The 21430-nt window shown below is 58.9% G+C and overlaps 1 protein-coding gene across 3 annotated transcripts; it reads left to right on the forward strand.

The window, feature by feature from the left end:
• The first annotated feature begins 2778 nt into the window (after positions 1-2778).
• On the forward strand, positions 2779-20933 carry STK35 (serine/threonine kinase 35). 3 transcript variants are annotated; one of them, XM_074888550.1, is made up of 5 exons: positions 2779-3726; positions 9187-9934; positions 16780-19312; positions 19754-20501; positions 20731-20933. In XM_074888550.1, exons 1-2 carry the CDS (start codon positions 3102-3104, stop codon positions 9897-9899), a joined length of 1338 nt encoding a protein of 445 aa, XP_074744651.1. In that variant the 5' UTR covers positions 2779-3101; the 3' UTR covers positions 9900-9934; positions 16780-19312; positions 19754-20501; positions 20731-20933. The 3 variants fall into 3 exon arrangements, with proteins under 3 accessions (XP_074744651.1, XP_074744652.1, XP_074744650.1); XM_074888551.1 differs by having other exon boundaries at positions 16780-16890; positions 17874-19312; positions 19754-20933; XM_074888549.1 differs by having other exon boundaries at positions 19754-20933.
• The last annotated feature ends 497 nt before the right edge of the window (positions 20934-21430 follow it).

The following is a 21430-nucleotide window of genomic DNA, read 5'->3' on the forward strand; positions in this document are numbered from 1 at the left end:
TGGGGAGGAGCGTTTCTTACACCAAAACCGTTATTTCTATCAACTGGCCCTCCCAAACCCATGACGCCCATCCGTAACGCCCAGCCTCCCCGGTTCGACCTGCCGTTAACTCCGGCAAATGGCTCCAGCCAGGAGCTGCGGCTCTGGGTGACAACAGCAGCATCACCCCAGAAATCGATGAACTCCCGAGGCCCACGGGGTGCCGAGGGGAGCAGCGTGGCCACGGCTGCCCCCAGCTCCACACCCCGAACGCCACCTTCCCACGCAGGGTAATTGCACCCGAGGGAGAAGCACTTCTGGAGACGGAGCAAACCCCACAGGCACCGAGAGAAAAGTCGTTTGTAATAAGGTTCCATCCTCAGGGCTGCTTCCCTTTGCTCCGGGAGCGGGGCTGAGTTACTCCTGTCCCCGGAGCAGAGTTGTCTTATTTTCTACCTGTGCCCAGATGCGCTGAGCCGGGCGAGAGGGTCCTCCCTGGGGCCAGTCGTGGTCCGGGCAGGCGTTGGGGGTGACAGGGTCCCCCCGGGAGAGGAGCTGGGAGCGAGCCCACCCACCAGCAAGTTTAATTAATATTCATCTGTCGCTTTCTAATGGGAAACTGTCTCTGAGTCACACTGACATTTCCCTGGGACAAGGGTAATTAAGCACCTGGGTAAGAGAAATGTGCGGTAATAGAAAAGTTAAGTTTTCTTAACTACATGAGTGAACAGCGGGTTCGGCGAGGAGGGGGACGACGAGCGTGCGTACCAGGCTCCCGCGAAAGCAAGTGGGAGTTAATGGCAGCTCACGTCACCCAGCGCTGCCACTCTGCCCCGACACCCCCAGCCCAGACGGGGCACCTCGAGGGTGCCCGGCTCCCCATCCTGGGATGGGGTGAATCATCCCCGCGGGCGGGACGAGCTCTGTCACCTGCCTGGGCTGTCCCCGAGCAGGGGGACCGCGACCCAGCGCTGCTGGCGGGAGCATCCCATGGGATGGCGGTCGCTCGGCTGCGGTTCCTCCAGCACCGTTAGCTTTATCCTATTGAGTGGGACAGAGCTTTTCCAGAAACGGCTCCACGGCTCGTTCACCCGCCTGGCCCTAAAGCTGCTGCGGGTAGGGCGGGCGCTGCCCTTTTTGCAGGCAGATGTGGGCATGGGGCAGCAAGAGCTGCCTGCTGCAGGGCGAGGGATGCGCCGGCCGTATTTTGAAGGCCGTGAGTAGCCCCAACAGCTCCAAGGGGAGAACTGCAGCGGGGGCCAAGCCCGGGGGTCCGCTCCCAACCGCCCGCGGGAGCAGCCTCCCATCGACCGCGACAGCACCAGAGCCAAACTCCGGCTGGCGGCCGCCCCGGCGCGACGTGGAGGCAGCTGCCAGGCGGGCAGCGCAGAGCAGGGGGAGGCCACCGCTGCAGGGGGACGCAGGGGACAGCAGCGAGAGACAGGGAGGCAATTCAGCCCCTGCCTGTGTCACGGCTCGAGGTCACCGCGCAGCCCAGGCAGGCACACGTGCAGGCACGCGGTGACCTCCCTGCGTGGGCAGGAGGCACAAGTGGCCACTCGACACCGGTACAAAAGCGGAGCCCACGTCAACACGGCGAGACACACCGTTGTCAGCGTCCCTGCCAGCACCGGGCTGCTGAGCGGCACCGGGAGCGGGGAGGGGGGGCTGCGACAAGGCCCCCTCCTCTCCCAGCCAGGCGGTGAAGTGGCTCCATTTAAAAGCAAATTGAGTTCAAACCACTTGCAGCAGCTGCAGCCCCGCCGTGGGCGCCATCACCCACCCTGTGGGCCAAGCCCTGCGTGTTGCTGGCTCCGGGGGTCTCTGTGTGTGTCCCCCCACCCCAGGGGGGACCAGTGTGACGCAGCCCAGAGCTGCTGCGGGCCGCGTGATGGCAGCGGCACACGCCTCAGAAGTGAGTCAAAAAACCAGTCATTTCTAGAGCTCCTCCGTAAACTGGCTCTGCAGATGCTCTCCTTGACCGTCCGCAGGGTGCCTGCTGCTCACGTCACCCGCGCGGGGGGCAGGAAAACGCGGGGGTTTGGGAAAAAAAACCTGTTACGGGGTTTGATCGCCATCCCCCCCCCCTCACAGGCCCACGGGGAGCAGCACGGCGGCGGGCGAAGCCCCGAACCCCGGGGGCCACCGGCTGCCCACCCCCAGCAGCCCAGCGCCAGGATCAGACCCCCCCGCACCGCCCGGGGTGGGCGGATGCCCCGTGGGGAGCGAGGACCCAAATCACGGGGGACGCGGCCATCCCGGGGGGACACAGTGCAGCCCCGGGGGCTCCCCCTGGCCCCCCAGGGCAGCGGCGCGATGCCCCCCCCCGGGGATCTCAGCGACTTTCCCGGGGAACTTCCAGCTGGAACCCCCCCTCCCGGTGAGCCCCGGGAGCGGGGCCGGACCGTCCCCGCAGGGTGAGTGCGGTGCCCGGGAGCGGCCCCCGAACGCCACTGGGGTTCTCCAACCCCCCCCCCCCCAAGCCCCGTGCCCGCGCTTCCCGGTGCGGCTGCACAGCCCCGGTGCACAGACACCGCACGGCTACCGGCAGCGCACCGGGTTCCTTCTCCCGCTGCACGGCCCCCAGGGGGCCCCCCCTTCCCCGCTGCACCGGCCACCCCGGTGCGGTGGGCGGGGGAAGCGGGGGCAGGTCACCCCCCGCCGTTACATAAGGGGTTACGTCAGGGCGCGCGGCCCCGTTCACATCCCGCCGCCACCCCGCCCGGTCACACGCCGCCACCGCCGCGCCCGGTCCGGAGCCCGCCGCCGCGCCCCAGGTGAGCCCCGTGGGCCCGGGCTCGCTCCGCGCCGCCTCCCCCGTGCCGTGACCCGGCGGGGAAAGAAGCCGAGGGGGGAGAACACCGGGCCGGGGCAGCCACCGGGCGACGCCGCCCCGATGACCGGCTTGTTTACACCGGGGCGGCGCGTACCACGGCGGCGGGGGGGCGGGGAGGCGGGCCGCCGCTGCGAGCCCCCGCCGCGCTGAGACGCCGTGGCGGCGCGGCACCCCGGTTACCGCGAGCGGGGTGGGGGTACCGGGCGGCCTTTACCGAGACCCTCCCGCCGTTCGGGAAGAGCCGCGTGGCGGCGCTTCCGCCGCCGTCCCCCCCCCCGCCGCCGTTATGGTTCGTCCCGCTGCGCCGCGATTGGCCGAGCGCTTAAAGGGGCAGGCAGGGCGCGCTTTTCCGCCCTCCGACGCGGCGGCGCGTGCCCCCGAGCCCGCGCGGCGCTCCCCGGCGCGCGGGGCCGGGGGGGGCGCGGCGGTGGCGGCGGCGGGCGCGCGGCCCCCCCGCGGCGGCGGCGGCGCCATGGAGATGGCGGACGGTGGCTGCCGCGGGACACAAAGGGCGACGCGGAGGCGGCGGGCAGCGCGGCGGGGCCCCATGGCGGCGGCGGCGGCGGCGGGGCCCGGCCCCGGCGGTGGCGGCGGCGGCGGCGGAGGGGGGGGCGCTCCGCGGTACAGCCTGTTGGCCGAGATCGGCCGCGGGGCCTACGGCGTGGTGTACGAGGCGGTGTCGGGCCGCAACGGCGCCCGGTTGGCGGTGAAACGGATCCGTTGCGACGCCCCCGAGAACGTGGAGCTGGCGCTGGCGGAGTTCTGGGCCCTGACGAGCCTCCGGCGGCAGCACCCCAACGTGGTGCGCTTCGAGGAGTGCGTCCTGCAGCGGCACGGCCTGGGGCAGCGCATGAGCCACGGCAACAAGCGCAGCCAGCTCTACCTGCGCCTCGTCGAGACCTCCCTCAAAGGTACCGACACACCCCAGGGGCACCCCGGCACCCCCCTGGGCACCCAGTGTCACCCCGCCCCCGGGTTACGCACCCCTGGGTCTGCCAGCACCCCGCTGTTATCTCTGCCCCCCCCCCACCCCCAACAGGTAACCTCAGGGGTACCCTGTGCAGGACACCCCCTTCCTCATCCTGGGGCACCTTTCCCAGACACCCCCACCCTGGGCAGCCCCCTTGCCCTCAAACCCCTCCCTAGCATCACCTGCCCTGAGAGGAGCCGCCAAAGCTCCCCCCCCCCTCTTGCAACACCCCTCCCTCCACTGTAACTCACCACTTTGCCAGTAGAACCCCCCCCCCGGGCTCCCCCCACAGCACCCTGGTTGTCCCAGTCTCCTCTATCGCCCCTGCCAGCCCTGGGGTCCCTCTGTACCAGCCCCAGGCATGTTCCCCTCTGCTCCCGCCTTGGTCCTGTCCCTTCAGGGCTCCCCCCCGGGGTACCCCTGCTGTCCCCAGCACCCCTCTTTGCTGCCACCCACCCCAAGCACCCCCTGGGACCCCTGCCCAGCATCATCTGTCCCGGGCCCTGCCCTGTGCTCTGCCTGTGCGTCCTCTCCACTTTCTCCCCTTTCTCCATGTGCTGCTCCCAGGGACACCCTTCCCGAAGCCCCCACCCTGTGCCCTGGCAGCCCTGTGCCCTGCTCGTGGGGTCCCTCCTTATGCCCTGCACGTCTGCAGCACCCCAGCCCTCTGCCCCTCCTCCTGAGGGACCCCGTTGTCACCTCCAGGCTCAGACCCAGCCCTGGGGAGCATCCTTGCGTGCTGCCCTCAGCCCGTTCCCCGCACCCCGTCAGCGCTTACACCTCCTCCTCCTCCGTCACACCCCCACCCTGGGGCTCCCTCCGCTACCCTGACCGGCACCACAGCCCATGCATGTCCCAGTCACTCCAAGGGGACATCTCCCCCCTTTCTGCCTGTCTCCTCTGAGCACCCCAAGGCTGCAGCCTGTTACAGTGCCCTGCCTGCTCCCCCAAGCTCTTACAGCTTTGGGACCGTTCTTTGTGCTCTTCTGTCCCTGTTCCCCTCCCTGCAGTGGGGACAGCCCTGGAAGCACCTGTGCTGACACCCCCATCTTCCCCTGGGGTCCCTCAGCAGCATCATGGGGCTGTCAGGGGTCACCTTCTCCTGCCACAGTTGATGACTGTGATGGTGACATCTCCGAAATGCTCTCTCCCTCCCTCTGCTCCCTTGGCTGATTGTCAGACACAGCTCTGCCAATGTGCACTGAAGACGTGGAAAAATACTAGAGCCCTGTATCCTCGGTGCCCCCCTAGGCTGTCACAGCCAGATCCAGCTCACCCCAACCACGCCCTTTCCCCAAACTTGTGTGCCAGGACTCCCATACGCTCCTTGGGGAGCTCAGTCTCCCTGTGCGCTGTCCCCCCCCCGGCTGATCCCCCCCAGTGTAGGCAGCCTCCCTGTGCCAGGCACAGACCTCAAGGCTGCTGAGACCCATCTCTGGGCAAAAACCTCTGACTTTCAGACTGCCCCTGCCTTGCCTGTCCCCTCTGCCCTCATGCCCCCCCGTGCAGCCCTGCTCCTGCTCTTCCTTCACACTCCACACACAACCACCCAAGGAAACCTCCCCAAGAAGGGCAGTGTCCTAATTTCTGCATAGCCTGGGTGCTTCCTTTATTTATTCTCGTGGGGATGATTCCCCAGGAGAGGAGCCAACTCTTCCCTTCAGGTGTGTGTCCAGCTGTAGCAACTCGAGCTCTTTCTGGCAGGTTCAGGGGGGTTTCCTGCCCCTCTTTGTCATGTTGCGCACCCTGAGAAGAGGTGGCATGGCTTGGGGAAGGCTCTTGGGTAGCTGTAGGTGCCCCCAGTCTCAAGGTGAGATGGGGAGAAAGCCCCCTGACCTGCCTGCTGTGGGGAGGGCTTTGCCTGCCCTGGTCCTGCTGCAGCCCTCTGAAGCGGGGAGCAGAGCTGGGTGCTCCATCCCAGGGCTGGGGAGCAGCAGTTCCACTCCCCAAACCAGAGTGCAGCCTCCCCTCCTCTGCCTTCCTCCGGGCTGTGTTGTGCTGGCCGCAGGCTGGGGCAGAGGCTCTGCTCGCTGCCATCCCGAGCTTTGGGCCTGATAGGGCACTGACAAATATTTTCAAAACAAAATCTAGAGCTAAATGAGCCTCCCAGGCCCGCCTGCTCTCCTTCCCTGTCCCCAGCACACGGGCTGCGTGCGTGGAGCTGCCGTGCTGTCTCTCCGGCCGAGGTAGCCGGCACGTCGCTGTGCTGCCGTGCCATTCTGCACGACCGCAGCTGGGCTATTTACGGGCCTGCACAGATGCTGTGCCAACGCGCCAGGGCTCAGGGCACGGAGGGGGGGATTAGTCGGAGACTTTCTGCATCGGGAGCACAACTGTCAGGATACCGGGCGATGTCGGGTCTCGGCTACAGCGCGGAGCCTGCGCCTTCATCATTTTAACGAGATGTGGAGTAATAAGTTCAAGGGCAGAGCGCAAAAAGGAGGCTGGAAGGCTGGAGGAGTGACGTGTACTTGCGCCCTGTGCCCTGGGACGTGAACACCTTCAGGGCTCGCGCACAGCCACGTGCCCCTCGTGTTGTTCCTAACCCAGAGTAGTGATAAAGCTGCCTTAAGTGAAGAGCTATAGGGTGTTGCTTCCTACCATGTCACCCATGGGGCCACCAACTCGCCGCTGGTGCTCGGCCGCGCTCGCAGGCGGCCCTGGCATTGCCCACCCATGTTGCCATCAGTCCGAGCACCCAGGCTTCGTGCCGCCGGCTCTTGTCTCTCCAGCACAGCCTCGGCACAGAGGGAGTCAGAGGTTACACCCGGCTGGTCCTGCTGGCATTAGATTATTTTTTTTCTTGTTCCCTGTGATGCAAAGCAAATTAGCAAGCTGTTAATGAGGTCCCAGGATGGGTTGCAGGAGGGCAGCTGCAGGGACGGAGAGGTTGGCGTGTGCCGTCCCATGTTTGGGCAGGGAGCGTGCGGCGACGCTTGCTTCGTGATGGAGAACAGGTCTGGCCTGTCGTCTGCATCTCTTCAGCTCTTGGCTGCTTGACTTCAGTTTGCTGACATCTCATCTTTAGGAAGCGGCTTGCCAGCTCTTTATGTTTAAAGCTGTTTGTTTTGAAGGCAGGAAGATGATTTAACAACTAAAACACTTTCAGATTATAGAAAGAAAATGAGGAAATATTACTCTTGGCTTAAGCCTCTCCTAGCAGCGCTCCACCCAAAGTGAAGTGCATGGTGCTTGCAGCTACTGCTGGGTCAGTGGCGGCCTCCCTGCGCTTGCTGAGGTTCAGGGGCCAGGTTTTAAATCGGAGCCTTTGTTATGCTAAAAACAAACCTTGGCTTGTCGGAGCCAGCAGGTCCTGGCTGCTGCTGAGCCGGTGTTTGAGCCGCTTCCCTGCGGAAGGGGCTGTTGGCAGCGCTGCCGTGGGAAGGCTCTCTCCCCCCCCAGCTGTGTGTGACGGGCGCGGGGCTCTGCTGTGCCCCTGAGAAGAGCCAAACGCTCCTGCTGCCCATGGTGGGGCTGGCTGGATGCTGAGGGGAGCAGGAAAGCAAAGCCCTGCGCCCTGCCGCGACGTCGCTGGGGTTTAGCAAACCGGAGGCGGCAGCAGCGGCGTGAGCTCGGGCTGTCCTGGCTGCGCAAAGGTCTCTGCTTCAGTTTCCGTGCTCACGCTGGTCTCACCAAGGGGTTGCACCAAAGAAGCTGCTCTTCCTGGTCAGTGTTTTGGTCTCCAGGGCCGAGCTGTCCTCTGCTGCTCCCAGTTGGCCCTTGGGCTTGCGTGCTGAGCCCCCCTCCAGCACTTTGGGGGACTCATTTGGCTCCTCAACGTGCACCCAGTGCCCTGTATCTCCAGCCTGTTCATGGTCCCTCCCATCCCCCAGACCTAACCTTCATCAGGGAGGTGCAGCCAAATCCTCCTGTTGTGCAGACTGTCATTTCCATAGCAGTAGCCATGGATACAGACTGTTTGTGCAAATAACTGATATTCCCACCCTGATCACTGACCATTGCAGGCACGGGCGCCGGCCAGCCCAGGGCTTGGTGTCCCTGGTAGTCCTTGGCTTTACCTGCGCCTGGAAGTTTGCTTTCCCAGATGCTCTCTAGGGCTTTGCTAAAACAAAACCCAACTTTGTCAAATGGGTGGAGTTATTTAACTGCTTTCCAAACACTCGGATTCGTCTGTGTGACTCGTTAACTGTGGCAGAGGCGAGTGGTGTCCTCCAGCTTCTCCCTTATGGTGCTCGAGGGTAAAAAAACTAGTTCTTAGAGCAAAACGATGTTTTGGTTGTGTGTGCAGGCTCTTGTCTGTCACCTGGGGGCTCTGTGCAGGTGATGTGGGGTCTGGCAGCGGGATTTGCATCCTGGCATTGGCTAATGGGGCCGGGTCTGTCACCGGCCCTCCCCAGGGTGTCCTGGGATCCTGATGTGATCGTGATGCGGTGCCAGGATGCCCTGGGGACCGCCGGCAGCAGACCCAGCCCTGTTAGCTGATGGGATGCTCTCGTGTCTAGGTGATGTGCAAGAGAGTGGTTTGCCTTGGCAGGGGGTTTCTGGAGTAAAACCTAGAAGCAATGAATTGGACCTGAGGCACTCTGCGCTTGAAGAGCTCAGTGAGATGTCTGGTGAAGGAAGAAGCTGCTTGGGGCGTAATATTGAGTAGCAGCACTAACGAGCAAGGCAACAGTTACATTTGCAAGCATGGCTGAGATTGCACTGAAGTTGTTTGCTACTTGGGCCTCCAGTTTCCTCTCTTTAAAGACTTGTTGGCACTTAATGAAAGCTGTATGAAGTGGCAGAGCTCCCCTAACACAAACACAATGCTTAAATTCACAAATTTAGCCTGAGAAGAGCCAGTGTGCTGCAAGGCTTTGACACTGGTGTGACTGCTTTTAGCGAGGCTTTACTGGCACGGCGTTAAGGGGCGTGATTTAATCCCCATTTGCAGTTAGGCTAGTAAAGCATAAGGTGTAAGCCAGCCTTTGCTTCCTGCAGCAGAGCTCAGGTGGGAGAGCTGGTGTTCACATAGAACTGTTTTTTTTCCTGTGGATTTGCTGCTAATTGTGCTTTTAGTCTCTGCTGCTTTGGCTGTCAGAGCCCGGGGAGAATCGCCTGATGGTAGTGCAGGAGAATAACCTTCTGCTTCCAAGTTCCTTGCAAGCACTCGAGAAGACACGTGCTCGGTCTCGCTTGCATGCCTGTGCTTTGCTGGGAACAGGTCCCTGAGCTGCTCCCGGGCAGTGGGCTCAGATAAACGTGGTGCTGGTGCGTGACACTCAGCGAGATCCTAAAGCACTCAAAGCCACAGCAGTGCCAGGGTCACTGGTTCCCTGCGGCGCGATAGGTCCTGGTCACTGTCCGCATAAACCAGACCAGTTCCTTCCCCGTGCTGTTAGTGTGGACGTTTTAACGTGCCTGAAAAACCCACTCTTGCTTTTATCCCTTTTGTTAGGTGAGAGGATCCTGGGCTACGCGGAGGAGCCTTGCTACCTGTGGTTCGTCATGGAGTTCTGCGAAGGGGGAGACCTCAACCAGTACGTGCTCTCACGAAGACCTGACCCCGCGACGAACAAGAGCTTCATGCTGCAGCTGACCAGCGCCATTGCCTTCCTGCACAAGAACCACATTGTCCACCGGGACCTGAAACCAGACAACATCCTGATAACCGAGAAGTCTGGCACCCCGGTTCTCAAGGTGGCCGACTTCGGGCTGAGTAAGGTCTGCGCTGGCCTGACTGCTCGGGGCAAGGAGGGTGGGCATGAGAACAAAAATGTGAATGTGAACAAGTACTGGCTGTCTTCGGCTTGTGGCTCTGATTTCTACATGGCACCCGAGGTCTGGGAGGGACACTACACTGCCAAGGCTGACATCTTCGCCCTTGGCATCATCATCTGGGCCATGATCGAGAGGATAACTTTCATCGACGCGGAGACCAAGAAGGAGCTGCTGGGGACCTACATCAAGCAAGGGACTGAGATTGTGCCCGTTGGGGAAGCGCTGCTAGAAAACCCAAAGATGGAGCTGCACATCCCTCAGAAACGCAGGACTTCCATGTCTGAGGGGATCAAGCAGCTCTTGAAAGACATGTTGGCTGCTAACCCGCAGGATCGACCTGATGCCTTTGAGCTTGAAACCAGAATGGACCAGGTTACATGTGCTGCTTAAATTCAGGGCAGGGCACTGCTGTGCTTTGCAGCTGGGTAAGTGATCCGCAGTTTTTTGTATTATTCTGTCTGCTGTACCAGCCCGATAATGCACTTTGTAGTGACACAAAGGAGTCTTTTATGTTTCCAGAGCTATTTCTGTAGTGACTCATCCGAGCACTGCTGCTGAGTGTTTTTTCCACCTATTCTACTGCAAAAATAAAGTAGAGGTGGGAAACAGAATTAGCAGCTGCATGTCCTGCTGCTGCCCAAAGGCCCAGCAGAGCTGGCAGGGCTGGGCAGGAGCTCTGCTCCTCGGAGATCCTGGCCAGTGGCTCAGACAGGCAGAGAAACCCATGAGCACCCTCTAACATCAGCGTTGGGTACGTCCATCTCTCCCAGGGGCAGGGAAGGAGCCGCCAGTTCTGTCCGCTCTGCTACGTGCTCTAATTTCTGTGGTCAGTGCTGGGAGCACCTTGCTGTCTCGCAGTCCCCCTCAGAGGCTCAGACAGGACACCCCGGGGCTCGGCAAGCAGCCCCCGAGTGGAGTGACAGGTCCGTCTCAGCACAGACAAAGCTCTTTTCCTTTGCTTTCACCTCCGAGGCACGTGGGTCCATCTCGTTTCGTTTCCTCGCGGAAGGCAGGACTTCCCTTTGGTGTGAGCTGCAGTTGCCCACACCTGGTAGGATGCTTTGGTCTCCACCATCCGAGTTTGTAGACCTGTGTCTGCTCTGGAAGGAAGCTGACAGAACAGTTGTGCTCAGACTGAGCTCAGCTCTGTTCTAGCAGAGTCCCCTCCTTTCTCCCCCCAGCTTGGTTCCTAAGTGGTCCTGAGCTCAGAGATCCCTCTCCTGAGGCCTGGGTGGGCACACGGGATCTGGAAGGACTGGGTGGTGTCACCAAAGTGACACTGAAGGACTGGGAGGTGTTGCCTGCATGGCAAAGCTGTCTGTAAACAGGAGCTGTTACTAGGGATTCTCCTGGCCAAACACTTCAATTAAACTGAAAAATTACAGATTACAAGGGGCGAGGCTGATGACTTCCCAGGCCAGGTTCTTTCTCAAGCTCCTGCTGAGCTGCCTGACCATTGCTGGTCCCAGGAGAGCTCTGAGAGCCTGCTCGGGTCAGGTGCTGGCGCTGCAGGCTGGGCTCCCACCCTGAAACCACACAGATTGTGCTGGACTGCAGATACAAGAGATCAAAGGGATGAAATGGCAGCAAGCACCCGGCCTTCAGCCTTGCAGCCGCTGGCTGTGAGCCTGGCCCGCTCCCGAGAGAGCCTCCAGCAGCAGGTTGCTGGGGAAGGTGGGGGCATCTTGGCAGGTTTTGCTAAAAAAACCTCATTGCTGCCCACCTGAGGGTTCCTGAGTTTACGTAAAGCGCTGTGCTGCCCATCCCCTCTCTGTCTGTGCCCGGGTAGGTTTTGTGCTGTTTGCAGAGCGATGGGACTATAGAAATGGAAAGGCCCATGGGGTAGGTCTAGTGTTGTCACTGCTGGTTTGTGGTCCACAGACTGTCCCCTCTTCACCCCAGCACAAAATAGTTAATATCCTTAACATCTCCAGAGCAAGTAATTGATGTGACTGCTGCTGCCTGGGGCTGGGGCTCCTTACTGGTCTCAGTGCAAGTGTGGGCTGGGGATTAGGGTGGAGGAGTGAATCTGCAGAAATATGAGCCCTTAAGATGGGTGTGATAGAGTCCTGGGGTGAAAGCAGGGCACCCCACCCCGTGCCCCAGGGCGAGGCGTGGGGCTGCTGGGGCTCTTGGGAGCAGCTCTGCGGCGCGGCGGAGGGTCGGGTTGGGGTTGGGGTTCACCGTCGCCATCTGCCATCGCTCTGTGCTGACACGATGCTGCTGAGTTATGCAACCAGCCCATGCCCTCCGGGGAAAATTCATCCTGCGCAGATCTGCAGAATAGTACATGCAGGGATAACAAACACCGAGGGGACAGTCCTACCCTGGGGCTGTTTGCTTAAAACCCAGCTGCCTTCTGTAACACCCCCCCCCTCCCTCCAGCCGTGGCCTGAGCCAGCCCTGAGTCTGCACCGATCGGCTCCGTGGATGACACAGCTGCAGCAGAGCTGGATGCACTTATATAACACAACCTGGCATACGTTGCGTGGCCACTTGGCCCAGATAGGAGCTCAGCACTGGCCATATGTTCCCTGCAAACCCGGAGTGTTCCTCTGGCTTGTTTATGGGGCAGCAGAATATCTGCTCTGCTTTCCTACAGGGTTTTTCTAATGCGTTGCATATCTGCGTGTTCACATCAAGCTCCTTCTGGCTGTTATTAAATGCAAATCTCAAATCGGAAATCTGCTAGAGAAGCTTAAAATGGGATTTAGAGCGAGGTCTGAATTCTGCTCTCAGGTGATTTAAGTTGACCGAGAAACTCGGGTAACCTCTTCCAACTTATTTGTGGCACTGGTGTGTAGCTTATAGCGCTGCTGGGGCAGGCAGGGAGTTGTTCTTCCCCAGGACAGCTTCAGACCCTCCTCAGCCTCGGTTCAGGCTGTAACCTGGAAAACTGTCACCCTCCCTGACCCAGGCAATCAGACTTTTGCTTATTCTTTCGTATGCCACCGACCTCTTCCAATTTTGCTTCGTGTCCCAGCAGCTTTGCCTTTAGTTCTGCTACAGATGCTGCACACACCTGCCAGTTGTCAGGCTTCGTGCTCTGTTACCCTCCCAAAATGCAGATATTAAACGTCAGTTCTCAGCAAGGGTAGTGTTTCTGGCTCGGTTTCTGTTGGACACCAGGGTGTTGGGGGTGGAGATGAGCCCGTGTATCTCCTTGCTCCCTCAGCAGCCCTGCTGATGGCCTGGGGCAGTAGCTCCAGCAGAGGTGGGCAGCCTTTCCCTGGGTGAAAGGAAGGTTCTTCTCTTTCTTATTTAAACACTGTGCTTCTTTCTGCAGGAGTTTATCTAAAGCCTGAGATGGCTGTTCCCCAAGAGCATGCCTTTTGGGCAAAGAGGACAAAAGCCTTTCTGATACAATTAGGGAGTGGCTGGATTGTGCTGGGTACCTGCTGAACGGCGCCTATAGCCCAGCACTGTGACTGCACTGCCCAGGCCAGAGCATTTCACCCCTTTTTGTCGGTACAGAAAGTTGGGGCCCCTTTTCTTCCCTTCCTGCACTGTGAACATCTTTTTCTTCCCATGTCTTTTTTTGTAGCTGCCTTCTGAGTTCCCCGGAGCAGGAGTGGTTCAGTGGGACCCTCCCAGCACTGTGGGTTTGTGCAGTGGATTGAGCAGCCCTCAGACGAGCTGCTGAGGAGCGAGGTACAGCCAGAGCGTGGGGCTGTTTGCTGCTGGCTGGAGTGTCTCGGCCACAGGAACAAGGGGAGCAGCAAGTGGCAGCCTACAGTTACACCTTTAAGAAACTTTGTAGTTTTAATTCACACAGGACATTAGACTGCAATGGTTGTGATCAGTGTAGAGGCAGCTTGTTCTGTGATGGTTTCACTGTGGATGAAACAGTAGATCTGATTTTTGGGGTGGATGCTCAAGGTGAACGGCAGGAATCTGTGTGGTGTGGTGCAGACTGCAGCACCCCGGGGAAGGCCTTCAGCAGGAAGGTGTCTGACAGCAGAGGCCGACCTGGCTCACTCCAGCACTCCTCTTCCTCCTCTGTCACTGGTTTTCATCATTCGTTTCACCTGAAAGTAACTGCATTTGCATTGTTCTCCTCTTTGCATTTTCAAAATGAACAAGCCCGTATTTCTCTCCCTGCCTGATGGTGTCTATCCCCCGTGAGAGCTCCCTGGGGCTGTGCCCAGCGCCCCTGAGCGCAGCTGATAAACTGCTGCCCTCCAGAACTGCAGACCCGGCGAGCGGGGATCGGACCCACACCAGCAGCATCTCTGCGAGCTGTCGGTGAGCCGGGCTGTTGCATCAAGTTAGGTCTTGTCTGTTCGTACCCCTCAACTCAAATTTTACCCTGTGGTAGAAGTGCCCTGACCCCACTGGCCAGGAACAGGTGAGCAAGTCGAGGAGAAGGATGTGGTTTCATTTCTGAAGCAGCGTTGGTTTTCACTTGGGACTGTTTTCAGTGTGGTTTGTGAATCTTGGCACGAACAAAAGGCCCAGGATGGTAAAAGCAAGGTCAGTTCCTCTTGTTGGCCGTGGCAGCGGGTGCAGCGTCGCAGGGCTGCCTTGTGGAGTGGTGACATTTCTGGGCAGCGTTGATTCTACCTGGAGAGAAGCGGAGCCCAGAGGACAAAGTGGATCACGTCACCTCTGGCCAGATGTGTTGGTGTTTGCGTTTGCTCAGCATCGTGTTGCGGTTGGATTTAAGGAAGCTCCCGAGGAGCGCGTCACAAATACACGTACGGAGCGTGAGGAAGAACTTAGGAGATAAAACAGGCTCTCGGCCCCCTTCCCTTGTACCCTGTGCTCCCACGCAGGGGTAGGTAACGTGATTAACACGAGAAGGTGCTGGGTTCTCTCTCCCTCCCCTGCGCCAAGTCCTCTGCTACCACGCAGCCCGCATTGCCACCTCCCGTCTCTGCCGTGACCCAGGTATTAGTGTCATCTTCCCGAGGCACTGGGTGAGGACTCCCTGGGCTGTTGGTTCCTATCCTGCTTAAAACTATAAGTGGCATCAGTGGGGGGATTAAAAGCTCTTGGACAAGCCCCTGAAACAATGTGCATCAATGGAGTGAGCTCTCCTGTCTGAGCTGTGAGCTCGGGGCTGCTCAGGCAAATGCCTTCCCTGAAAATGCTCTTGCTCTGGGGAAACCCGGCCAGAAGCGCTGCCCTACTTGCTAATGAAGCTGCACCACAGGAGAAATCTTCCAGAAAATTCCTTGCGTGACAGCCCGTGACCTGATGTCCGGGTGCCTCTCGCAAGCCTGCCTTCTCAAACAGAAATGGTGGTTTTTTTCTGCTTTCAGCCTGCAAAGGCAGCATCTCCTGATTAACATCTCCTGAAAAGCAACATGCCCGTGGCCCTGGCTTCTGCTCCGAGCAGCAGAGGCAGCTTCTTCCTTTAGAAATGTGTTCCCTGGGCATGGATTTCTTTAATGAGATTTCCTAGGGCTAAGGGATTTGAGTCATTTGCTGGGCAGTGGCAGTTTTTCTTCATCAGGTCCCTCCCGCTGCTCCGTCGCTGTCGTTCGGTGTCTCTGCAGAGCCCCTCGCTTCTTCCTGGTGGGAGAGGACCTGGGGGTACCCCCAGTGTGGATCTGCCCCTGATGAAGGGGCAGAGCTGACAGCAGCGGGGAGACCCCCGGGTCCCTCCATTGGGCAGGTCGGTCCCAGCTTTCATCACCAGCACAACCCCTGGCCTGGGCTCCGCTGGTCCCTCCTCCGCGGGTTGTGACATCCCGGGTGATCTCTTTCCCATACGGGGGTGACATCATGTGTGCTGTTCCTCTACTGGGTCCAGCCCCGCTGCTGGATGGGACATTCCCAGGGAATTTGCTGGGTTGCAAACAAGCTGCGTGGAAAATGCTGGTGGTTTATCTACAGAGTTGAGCGTTTCTGTGTCCCTGAGCTCGGAGGACGGGAGGGTGCGGTGCCAGGGCTGCGGGTGAAGCAGTGCAGCACCCTTGGTGCTAGAGGGGCTGCGGGGGATGCTGTGCCATGATGCTTTGGCCAGAGCAGGGACTGGTACAGCAAAAATCTGCCTGTTTTTCCCTAAAATCCCTGACACTGAGCATCCTCGTGCCAGCGCAGCCGCGCTGCACACCCATCCTGCTCTTTCAGTTGCACCAAAATGGATTTTAACTGCCTCTTGCAGAGCCACTTGAGAAGCCCAAGCTGCTGCTGACGCACGGGGCGAGCGGTGCAGGGTGTCCCTGGTGTCACAGCTCGTTCCACCGGCACCGGGAGCTGGTGGGCACGTCACGTGGAGCCTCAAGGCTGGGCTCTGCGGTGGTGACGCTCATCCTTGTTCCTCAGCCGGGCTGTCACCGCGGTGAGCCCCGCAGGACGGGGCTGTGCTTGGGGGCAGCTGGAGACGTGCTGCTCTCGGCAGCGTGCTCGACGCAGGGCTGGCTGAATCACTCCCGGGAAAGAAATGGCTGTAAAACCAGTGCAGACTGCAGTGTCTGGATCAATAACAAAAGCGCTGCAAAGGAGAGATGTGGCAACACCCATCTTGGGCTAATGGGGACCAGTGGGAAGGCTGGGGGAGAGAGTGGGCACCCTCTCTGCAGTGGGGTGGTCCTGCCCTTCCATCCAGCAGCCAGATGACTGAGGGAACTGGTGGGATTTAGTCTGGAGAAGAGGAGGCTGAGGGGAGACCTCATGGCCCTCTACAACTCCCTGAAAGGAGGGTGCAGAGAGGGGGGATGAGTCTCTTGACCCAAGGAACAAGCGCCAGGACAAGAGGGAACGGCCTCAAGCTGCGCCAGGGCAGGGTCAGACTGGCTCTTAGGAAGGATTTCTTTGCAGAAGGGGCTGTTGGGCGTTGGAATGGGCTGCCCAGGGCAGGGGGGGAGTCCCCATCCCTGGAGGGGTTGAAGAGTCGGGTTGACCCAGCGCTGAGGGATCTGGTGGAGTTTCATGGCTGGACTGGAGGCTCTTCAAGGGCTTTTCCAATCGAGATAATTCAGTGATTCTGTGACTCCAGCACCGATCCGGTTGCCCTTGCACCTTCCACGCGGTGCAGTTGTCTGCAGGCGTTGCTGTTAGCAGTCATTAGCTGGGGCCCTGTAACAAGAAGGTGTGTGCTCGAGTTCTCCCAGACCCTCAAATAGTGCTTTAAATAAGGCTTGGGAATGAAAGGAGAGGTGCAACGAGCACGCTGGACTGGCCACCCTGCTTGCTTTGCTTCCCCTGTGCCCTGGGCTGGGTGGCAGCGGGAGGGCTGGCAGGACGTTGTCACAGTGTAGTAACTGGGACAAAACCACTGACATACCTGACCTCTCTTTCTCCTTTCTTGTTTTTCTTGCAGGTTTATTTACCAGGGACCCATAATCTCCATTATTTACGTGCAACGAGGGAAGTCAAAGATAAGGGAAGATGATGATACAGAAGATCCCTGGTCTGCAGGATCTCTGGCAATGTGAAATCTTTGGGTGTTACTTTTTGTTGGGAAGGGGTGTTCTGGGGGTGTGGGAGGGGGCTGCAGGGGCCTGTGGAAGAGCACAAGCTGGCAGCTATCATGCTCACGAGAGTTTTAAACAAGATCCAGAGAGCAGAGCTGCCCCTGCCCAGCCCTCCCCATGTCTCCTGTGCTGCCACTGGCTCAGTAGCTGTTTCTGGAGAAGATCTGGTTCCATAAGGAGGTGGAGTCGGCAGTGGGGTGTGCTGCCAGGCTCCCGCTCTGAGTCTGGCTGGGCACAACTTGGGGTTTAAAGCTATTGCTTTTGCCTAGGGGAAACAGGAGCAAAGCGATTGCTAGGTTTGCACCGGGAGTGCAATGCTTTAGAAAAAGTGAGTCTCTCAGACCACGTGTTGCAAGCAGCTAAATAATTTCATAGCCAGGCAGCTTCCGAGTCAGTGGATGCTGCCCGGGCTGTGAGCCGTTGACGTTAGGGTAGAGTAGCATGAACAAGCTGGAAAGCCATTCCGCAAGGCAGGGCTGCTGGGACGGGCAGACCTTCCCTCTCCCTGAGCTGGATTTCACCAGTGACATTTGTTAGAGGGCAACGGGGAGCCCAGAGGCACGTCTTCAGGTGGGCACCGTCTGCGTACAAAAGAAACAGAAAGCAGTCCACTGCTCTGATCCATTTAATGCCAAACTTGAGTTGTGAGGAACAATACTTGGGAGAGGAGGTTTGGCCTAAATGGCTCATGGGCTGGACTCTAGCCTCCCACAAAACACTTTTCCCTGCTAATAACTATTTCCAGGAAGCAAAAGGCAATGCTGCTGTTTAGGTTTGGTTACAGTGCAGCTCAGATAGGGAGATTTAGAACCTCAGGCTGAGCAGTTAACACTCAATTTTCCTTGCCTGTATTTAGAGCAACACTAATATTCTGGGATGGTCTTTAGACTTTGCTCACTGTAAATGCAATGTGATTCACCACCTTGTCTCCACCCTGCAGGTCCTGAACCAACTAAACCACTTCTCACCCGGTTAAATCCCCTGGCAGTGGTTTGGGGAGCGTCGCTCCCGCGCTGCCCCGGTGCTTGGCCCTTGCTGGGGCAGCAGAGGGTCCTGCCGACCCCTCGTCCCTGGCCACAGGAGCTGCTCCTCGCCTACGTGCAGGCTGCAGCTTTTCTGGAAGGTTCCTGAACTGGCAGCACCTCCTTGTATCTACTCAGTGTACTTTGACCTCATGGGAATGAATGGAAACGCAGGAAATTCAGGTGGGCTAAGGCAGAGCTAAAGCAGGGAAAGGAGAGAGGTGTTTCTTTTTTTTTTTTTTCTCTTCCATCTATTCCAGGGACACAAAGCTGAGGCTGTGGCTGCAGGAAGGCCAGGTCCCTCTTAGGAGAAGGGTCCCAGGAGGCTCCAGACCATCTGTGTGACTTGCAGGAGGGCTGTGCTGTGACCGGAGCTGAGCCCTGTATGTCACAAACCCAGCGTTAGTGCCCTGATCGCTGGATCGTGCTTCCTCCACGTGACAGAGCCTTTGTTCCCGACTGTTACAACCGTTATAACCTAACCCTGGCTTGAAGGGGTGCAGTGAGAGGGCTTTACCCTCCCAGCCCTGCTCATGGGGCTTTCCCTGCTGGAAGAGCCCCTCACCAGGCCTTTCATCCCAGTTGAAGCTTCCTAGCAGGAGGTTTCCATGTGGAAACCAAGCCTGAAACACAGGCCGTGGGGGTGGGAGGTGGTGAGGGGGTTGTTCACGGGGATCATTGCCTCCAGCACCCTGCTCCTCTCCGGGGATGGGAGTGAGCCTGGCAGGCAGCGTCCAGGTGAGCCCTGGGAGGGTCAACCCTCTTGGTCCACTGCTGTTTCAGGCCATCTCCAAACCACACGTCTCCACCTCAGCTTTTTGCATCGCAGATGTGTTTTTACAGCGGCTTGATGTTAGTGAGCTAGACCGTAGTGCCTTACTTAGGATTTAGCAAACACTTCCAAGGACGAGTCCTCAGGCTGCTAGCCTTCGGCCAATGTGGATGTTTCCCTGACTAGTTTGTCCTTTTAAGAGCATTTCTCCCTGATTTTGCTGCTCTTTGTGCTCGACTCCCCAGACTATACAGGAACCTGCCTCGTGTTTACAGCCCCCAGCACCTCTCCTCCCACTTAACTTTGGCCCAGACCAGCACTCCCTCTAGAACAAGGTGGGAATGGGGAACAGCTCAAACCTGCACCTGCTGCGGGATGGAGGATGTTTAGGTTTCTCTTACCAGGTGGGTCTGTCAGGCAGCTCCTGCAGGCTGAACCTCACCCTCCGCTGTAGATGTTTTCAGCATTAGGATGCAACTGCTGGGAAAACTTGAGCTTAGGAAAGCAGCACCAAGTGAGCCTGCAGCCCAGGGCCGGGCTGTCTCCATCTTTTCCTGGCCACACTGAAGCTGAGTGAGCATCCAGGTGCTGGTGGGGGGGCCTGGTCAGTCTGGGGGGGGGGGGCAAGCACCCTGTTGTGAATCCCCACAGCCCTCTGGGCTTGCAGGGTGCCAGCCGGTGCCTGCACTGGGGGAGCGATTGTATGAAACTGTTTACTTCTGACTCTGCTGTTTACAAGAGGGATGTGGGGTGGGGGGGTGGGGGGGGTGGGGAAACAAGTCAAGCCTCAGGAGGATTGGGAAACATGTTATCTGCACCAGCCTGCAGCAAGGCCGACGCTGCCGGCGTCACGCGGGTGTCGTGGGGATCTCCCGGCCAGCTTTGGTCCCTGGGGAGGAGAGAGCAGCGGTGGCTCTAGCCTAGAGGGGTTAGATTAGCCCCCCCTTGTCCCCTTGCTGCTGTTTGAGGTTCAGCAGTGCTAGTGACAGATAAGAGTTACCCCTGTGGTCTTCCTTTACTCCTCAGGACCCAGCTCCTTCACATATCGGAGGCTCCCGGAGCCTTTCTGGAGCAATAAGACTTAAAACAAGCATCACCATCGTTGTGGAAATCCTCCGTTGTGTGCATTGTGTCTCCTCCATATGCAGTACTGAGTCTGGGTTTAAGCCTGCCAAGCATCCACGGGGCAACTGCTTCAGGGCACAAACCAGGACGCATTTCCTTGTGCTTTCTGCAGGTCACGAGAGCAAGGAAACACGTTGCTGCTTTCCTTCGTCAGCCCAGGCCTCACACTACAGCTGCACGGGGCTGGGGGTGCTCCTGGTGCCCTTTTGGCAAGGCTGCAGGAGCCGGCTGTGTGCTTTGCCCTGGCTCCTTGCAGCCTCCCATCCCCTCCGCCGGGGCTCAGCAGAGGGGCAGCATCTGGAAAATAGAGCCCTCGGATGCTCCTGCTGCTGCCTCCCCGGCCAAGGGGCTGGTGGCGGGGAGAGCTGCGCTGGTTATCGGCCGCCTCCCTTCACATCCTTCAGAGCAGGGAGTTGGGGTGGTGGGTGCAGCTGGAAGAAAAGCCCAGGGAGCTGCTTTCTTCCAGCGGTGCCCTGACAAATCCTCTTTCTCTGCAGTCAGCCCGAGTGCTTTGAACTCCCGGGGTGAAGAGCTCGCGGGGGGGTCACACGGGACTGCTCCATGTCCCTATTTTGGCACCTGCCCCCTGCCCAGCCCACCCTGGGCCTTCAGCTCACTCATCCAGCAAAACGCAGCAGCTCTGCAGGAGGTGAGTTGCTTCCCTGATGCATTGGGGAGGGGCCGGGGCCCTGTCAGCATGGGGTGACCCCCCCAGACCAGGGGTACCCCTGCCCCAGGCTCCCCACCCTGCTCCCTGCAGCCCCTGTGCTGAGCCAGCAAGAGCAGAAGGCTTAAACCCAGACTCCAAACTAAAGATAATGATAATAGTAAATGAATCTGTATTTTTCTTTTTTTTTTTTTTTTTTTTTTTTGCACAGAAGCTGGTAATTTAGGACCTATGTGTGAACAACTTTATATAAATATTTTTTGTACTTGGTTTACTTGGGTTGGTATGAGATGTTCTATTTAAGTTCTTTGAACACTGTGGATACCCTGATGTGTATGAGTGGCAGAGGCTTTGTAAATTAAGAGATGTTTGTGTGAATAAAGCTATTTGATGGGGTTGAAAAGCCACACACAACTTGAAACACAAGCTTCATGTGTTTGTCCTCGGCCGTGCTGCCAGCAGTGGGGTTGTAAAGGAAGGAGAGTCCCCGTGCAGCGATGGGCAGACCAGGGCCCTACAGCGGTACCAGCCCTCTCCCAGAGGGCAGGTCCAGCTAAACTGGGGTTTAGGGCTACCCAGCCTGACCCCGGGGGCTTAGGGCACTAAACCAAGGCACGGGGGCCGGTGCCAAGCAGAACGTGGCTCCTTGGCACGCGGCACCCCCAGCCGTTTATCCTCATCCCGGATTAGGATTAGCCCCATTCTTGCTCCAGACACCAAGGCAGCCACAGCCATGGTGATTAGCGGGGCAGGCAGGCTCGGCCTCTGCCCACACGCTGCCTGCAGAAACGCCTCCCTGTCCTGCCCGCTTCCCCGCAGCCCTGGGGTTCGGGAGCCAAAGAGGACGAGCGGCCTCTCGCCCAGCTGACCCCTCACTCCGGAGGTGGCTGCAAACCCAGCAAGGAAAATGC

This window comes from Strix uralensis, chromosome 18 (assembly GCF_047716275.1).
Source record: "Strix uralensis isolate ZFMK-TIS-50842 chromosome 18, bStrUra1, whole genome shotgun sequence".
Classification (NCBI taxonomy): Eukaryota; Metazoa; Chordata; class Aves; order Strigiformes; family Strigidae; genus Strix; species Strix uralensis.